A 6,644-nucleotide genomic window follows, 5' to 3' on the forward strand; every position below is an offset into this window, starting at 1 on the left:
CAAAGTAAGAAAACATTTATAGATACATACGCACATACAATATATTGATGCGATAAAACACAGTATCACATGAAGATGACCCGGAGGGAGCGATAAACCTCTGGCCACAGAAATCTACAGACAAATTTACTGTCAGAGATGTCAGGAAGTTTTTTTTTTCCCTCATTCTTTAACTGCAGATCACACGATAGCAAAATACTACTTCTCCTTTAAATTTTAAAGATTCAAAGATGCTCTTAACTCAGTAATCTCCTCACAGACTTGTAAAATATATTTTATCATCTCTGCTTTGGTTTTTGACCAAAAAAACTGATCGTTTCTTTAACATTTCCAGGTGGAGCGGAGACTGTGAGACATCTTTGACAGAAACTTCCGCTGTGATTTCCACGTGTGTGAGACAACCATGCATGTCCGATGGGTAAGTGTGAGATGAAACATACTGTACACTGACAGAGACAGAATACATTTACAGTTTACAACGTGAATTTTACCACTCTGCTGCAGGCACAATGTAAAAGTCCATTTCAAAGTTGTGGCGCCAAAACAAATCAAGTGTTCACCCTGTTAGACTCAAAAAAAAAAAAAAAGATTTAAAGAAAAGCCCTTCAGAGATTGACAATGGACTGTTTCCACTTTTTTAATGATGATAAAAACTGGAATGTTTTCAGATACGACGCATCTGCCATTGCCTCCTTATTCCCTGTTCACCTTCAAATTTTATCCTTTTTTTGGTTTTTCAGCAGCGCCAACATGAACATTATGCTGACAACAGTGGTAAAAACACACTGTGTAAGCAGAGTGTGTGACAATGTGTGTTAGGCTGAAAGCAACTGGACTTTAAAAAAGAATTGTACCTCAAATATTCACACACAGTCGATCCCACACATCATTTCCCAAAACCCGACTGCGACGCCTCCACGCAAACCTTTATTATTGCTGCTTCTTCATGGCACAAATAATATAAACAATACATCATGTTATTCATACTATTATGTTCTCTTTTGCCATGCAAGCTCACTACAGTACTGCTTCTATATTAGCTTATATTACACAGAGCGACAAAAATAACTGAGGAAACGGAGCAGGTTCAGGTTTGATTAGCCACGCACAGTGCCAGACTAACTTCTACAGCTGGATTTACAGTTTGTGAGTAGATACAAAAGGATTATTATTATTGTCATTATCACGAAAAATAATGGTTATGATAGCAATAGCAATATTTATAATAATAAAAAAACACATTCTCAGGGCATCACAAATATAATGAACCAAAGGGGGCCAAACGTAATGTTTGAAATAATTTAAACATTTCTGACATTCATTCCTTCGGGTGTTTTGTTTATGTACAGTATATATTTATATTTGTATAGAAGTAGTGCTTCATTTTTAGAAATAACAAATGAAAAAACACAAAAGGGCTGCATTCTGTGAATGCTGTGCAAATAACATCTTTTTACAACAACCCTACAAACTTAACCGTCCCTACAAACGCACTGCACCCTCCCGCGTATTCTTCACAAGCACTCAAAAAACACGGACTCATTCAAAACTCTGATTTCAAACCGTCACATCTGCCGTCCGATTACAGACAAAACACTGCAGTCCACTTTGATTCTGGCAGGCGAATGTACGCCACAGAAAAGCACTACTTTGTCTTTTTTTGGCCTGAAACATCTTACAAGCAACGAGCCGAAGAGGTTCTGATAACAGAACTGCACCTGCCGAACAGCCCGTTCACAAACTCGCCAGCTAAAGCCAAAGTTCAGCCATAGTTGGAAAATTCTTCGTCCTGCATTTCAAATCCCACTGTGACCTCTCGACTCCTGTCTGACACAAGACGACATGGCCTCTGCAAGAAGAGAAATGAAGAGGACAAACTTTTGCCCCCTCACCTGCCCTCATTTTACCTGCCAGCAGGAAATGAAACTCCACTGGGACTGCAGACTCAACCCAAGAAAACGCAGATTTAAACTCCTCCCCTCCCTCGGACCGTCGGCACTGACTCACCAGTCGGGAAAAAACATCAGTTAACTACGTACAGAGCTTTTTCTCTGTTTAAAATCAGTGCGGGCAGTGTTGGCACCTCATCGATACGATACAGCGAACCCGGACCACCAGAGCTCAATCGGTTCTTCAGTCTCATCAGCTGCACAGCAACTTCCGACTGATATCCAGAAAACTCTATCAAACCGCGCTGATACTGAACTCCCTCAGACTGCCACTTCCTGTCGCTAACATGCTTTTGGTTTCAAAGAAACTGCAACAGCGTGGACCAGATACTGGCTCCTCTCCTTCGCATTTATCACCCATAATCCCTCAGGACACCATGCAGCAAACTGAAGTGAAGAGACACGTGAAAAAAAAAAAAAACACGAGGAAAACAGTCACTAAAAATTGTGCAGAATTTTCCAAATAATTTCTGCAGCAATCTCCGAATCTGAGAACGACTGTTTCCTATGAGCTGCCGTTCAGTTCTCACAGGAAACAAAGTTCAGAGTTATTTCAAAGGAGAAACACCACTGTATACCAACCGTGTGGACATCTCACTGACAAATGTTGCCAAAATGGAGAAAACGCTAAAATACAGAAATGACTGAAAAGAAAAGTCTTTCACAAAGCTCCGAGATCACACTGGGAGTTAATACAGTTATTTTTTTCCTCGGAGTACGACACATATTCTTTTCATTCAAGAAAAACGTGAACAGCAGTGTCTCACAAACATGTATGTTTACACTTTTTTTTTTTAACAATACACGCACAAACTTGTTTTTAAACTTGTGAACGGATTTAAAATCAGTCAGAATGTGTGAAGCATCCAGGATGTTTGATGGAGTTTTACAGACAGAATAAAACCTCCTCGCGCCAAGGAGGCCGCTTTAAGAAACCGTGACTCCCCCGAAAAGAGGCGACAGAGGGACTTTTCACACAGTGCGACGTCCCAAAGAAAGAAACAAGTCTCGGGTGAAGAGCGTCTAAAATGCCAGTCTTCGAGCTGTCCGATAAGATTCCTCAGCATGAAAGAAAAAAACACAAAGATCGACAATAAGAAAAGTTCTGAAATTAAAAAGTCAGAATGTTTTTTTTTCCTCTCAGAAGACGAGGAAACGAAAAGACGAGTGCAAAGTCTTGAGTCACGTTGGTGATGATGATGTTTCCTTTTTCTCCATGTTTCTATTCTGCAGCTTAACGATGAAATGCAGTCGAGACGAGGCAGCGGAGGATCAGCTGCGGCTGACGTGAGTGATTTTAAATTTAACTGGTGGTGCTGCATTCATGTCATGGAAAAACAGTTGTAAAAACGCACATCTTACATCCTCAAAGTGGTTAATTAAACTCCAAGGCTGAGAGTTTTGGCAAAAGATCACTAATATGGCATTATTACCAACAAAAAATGTCATATAATCTTAAATCTATCAAACAAATGTAATGATTTTGTCATCAAAATGCTTAAAATTGCTAGATTTTTCAATGCATATATTATTCACTCATGGGGTTTTTTTCAGCAAAAAACTTTAAGACCACACTGTCAGGATGTAAAAGCAGCTAAAAATGATTGAGCCTATTTGTCTTTACTTTTGTTCCACAAAGATTTGGCTGATTTAAATATTAAAAACGTCTTGAGATGTAGTTTTTCTACACAGTGAGAAAACTCGAACAACAGTCTTTCCACAGAAGTTTAATCACAACATTTTGTCCTGTAACTCTGAACCAGCAAGTCACTTTTTTTTTTTCATGACATGAATGCAACACGCCATCTGGAGGTCGTGAAGTCTGACGGAGAGTCTCTACTTCCAGGGAAGCCATGTGACGTGGTTACTGCGCTCCCTCCCGGGCGGGATGGCGGCCTGGGCGGGTCCTCGCAGCAGTGATGACAGCCGATGTGTGCGGTGGCAGCTGGTGTTTGTGGAGGGCGGGTCGTCTAGATGGATTTGGAGGAGTCCTGTTTGCTGATGAGAACCTCCAGCAAGCGGAGTTTGGCCTTGATCCTCTTGTACTCCCTGTACTCCTCCAGCATCGGCACGCGGTCCTCCTTCTGAACGTTTCTACGGCGGAGAGAGGAGACACAGTGAGTCCTCTAAATGACACAATCTTACTTTCAGACCTCAGACTGACCCTCTAATGGTCTCTGCGGGGCTGTTTCAGCGACCTTTATAATCAAAAGAGCCATTTTTGACCAAAAATCATTTTTAAAAACCTGTCTGGGGCCGCAAAACATATTTGAGCCTTATAGTTAATGTAACAGTTTTTAGCCTATTAAGTCTAAATAAGACTATCAACATTATTTGTCTAAATAAGTATTTAAAAATATGTTTTACATTTTGGCAATTCACTTTCTAGAGTTGGCAGTTAAAGCAAATAAATCTTTTACAAACTGTGAAATTCTCTATTTTCATCTGAGAATTTTGGGTTTGTAATGCATAACTAGTCCAGCAAGCAAAACTCAAAAAAAAAAAAAAAAAAAAATAGAAGAAAAGGTGCCAGACACAAATTTTAGTTAAGTTTAATTTAATTATTCAGTGGTTTTTCTAAAAGTGGAAAATGTAAGCATTTATTTAGACCTAGAACAGAAAATAAATTAATTAAAATGTGGAAAAAGAAATGTATTTCCATGATTTCTTTTTTGTGTATGTGAAAGCCACTGGAGGCCACTAGAGGCCACTAAAGAGTACATCCTCAAATCTTTGAAACATCCTAAAATATTAGAAACATGCTAAAATCTTTGAAATGTCCTAAAATACTAGAAACATCCTAAAATTCGAGAAACATCCTAAAATCTTTTAAATGTTCTAAAATCCTGGAAAAATGCTAAAATCTCAGAAATGTCCTAAAATACTAGAAACATCCTAAAATCTTTTAAATGTGCTAAAATTTGAGAAACATCCTAAAATACTAGAAATATCCTAAAATCTGAGAAATGTCCTAAAATCCTAGAAAAAAAACCTAAAATCTTTGAAATGCTTGAAATTCGAGAAACATCCTAAAATCTTAAAATGTCCTAAAATCCTGGAAACATCCTAAAATCTTAGAAACATGCTAAAATCTTTGAAATGTCCTAAAATTTGAGAAACATCCTAAAATCTAGATAAAGTCCTTTAAAAGCCTAAAGTCTGAGAAACTTCCTAAAATCCTAAACATCTAAAATCCTTCTGTTTGTATGCGAGTGCCTTCGACCTACCTTCCATTATGCTGATAGAAGTCTTCCTCAAACTCTCGGATGGTCTTCCTCAGCTTCTTCTTCTCTGCTCTGGCCTTCCACAGCTGTTCCAGCAGCTCTGGCCTGAAGGTTACGAACACGAGAGCATCGTTACAGAAGCTGCAGTGATACCGAAACTACAGTTTAACTCACATACGAGTGACAATGTAATATACACCGACTGAAGACCTTTAGTACAAAAATACTTAAAATGTGTTGTTTTTTCAACAGAAATCATTTGGATCTCGACATAAAATAAGAGTCAAGAGAGAAAAGGAGGACAGGAAGTGAGGTCGCTGTGGGACATGAAGGAGCACATCCAGGTAAGACACCTGGATGTACCAACTTAAGGTGCTGACGGGACTTACTGTACTGTGACATTTTTGTATTTTGACCACATACTATACTATGGCGTTTTTGTCACATTTTGGGGTCATTTTTGACCACAGACTATGCTATGACGTTTTGCAGTCATTTTGGGTAATTTTTGATGACATACTATACTGTGACTTTTTGGGGTCGTTTTTGACCACATACTATTATGCTGTCATTTTGGGTCATTTTTGAGGACATACTTTGCTATGACATTTTGGGGTCATTTTTGACCAGATACTACACTTTGATGTTTTGGGGTCATTTTTGACCACATACTATATACCAAGACATTTTTCTCACATTTTTGGTCATTTTTTCAGACTTTATTAGATAGGAAAGCTGGAGAGAGGACAGAAAACAGGGGTGAGAAAGTGGGGATGACATGAAGCGAAGGGCCAACAGTCGGATTCAAACCCGGGGCCGCTGCAGCAAAGACACGTAGTCTCCGTATATGGGGCGCATGCTCTATCACTGAACTACCCAGCGCACCGAATTTTTGATCACATACTATACATCAATGTTTATTGTCACATTTTGGGTGATTTTTGACAACATACTATTACTTTTTTGTCACATTTTGGGTCATTTTGACCACATACTATAGTATTACGTTTATGGGTAATTTTTGACAACATTCTACAATATGGTGTTTTAGGTTCGTTTTTGATCACAAACTCTAAAATGATTTTTTTGTCACATTTGGGTCACTTTTGACAACATGCTATACTAAAATGTTTTTCTCACATTTTGGGTCATTTTTGTATGTGTACTATGACGTGTCTCCATAAGCTGGAATACATCGTTTTCAGGCATTTTTTAACATACTATACTATGGCGTTTACGACCATTCTTTTGACATTGTATACAATGACGTGTCTCTGCAAACTATAATGTCGTTTTTGGCCATTTTTACATACTAAATTATCAACTTTAATATTAAAATTATTATTATTAACACCAGGAAATAGCATTCTAAAAAAAACAACCGAAAATGCCATACTGTAGTATGGCGAAGAATATGAAAATATGTCCTAACAACAGCTGAAAACCACATAAAACCAAAGAAAAAGGCATA

At 38.3% G+C, this 6,644-nt stretch overlaps 1 protein-coding gene across 4 annotated transcripts in view; it reads right to left on the bottom strand.

Moving 5' to 3' along the window:
- Positions 1-621: 621 nt before the first annotated feature.
- fam13b (family with sequence similarity 13 member B) overlaps positions 622-6,644 on the bottom strand; it is a 105,149-nt gene continuing 99,126 nt past the window's right edge. For all 4 annotated transcript variants that reach the window (XM_042493281.1, XM_042493282.1, XM_042493279.1 and 1 more), the window contains 2 exons: positions 5,177-5,278; positions 622-4,043 (listed from right to left, as the gene is read on the bottom strand). In XM_042493281.1, the coding sequence (XP_042349215.1) occupies positions 3,920-4,043; positions 5,177-5,278 (226 nt within the window). In that variant the 3' untranslated portion in view covers positions 622-3,919. The remainder of the gene's footprint in view (positions 4,044-5,176; positions 5,279-6,644) is intronic.

Source organism: Plectropomus leopardus, chromosome 9, assembly GCF_008729295.1.
Source record: "Plectropomus leopardus isolate mb chromosome 9, YSFRI_Pleo_2.0, whole genome shotgun sequence".
Lineage (NCBI taxonomy): Eukaryota > Metazoa > Chordata > Actinopteri > Perciformes > Serranidae > Plectropomus > Plectropomus leopardus.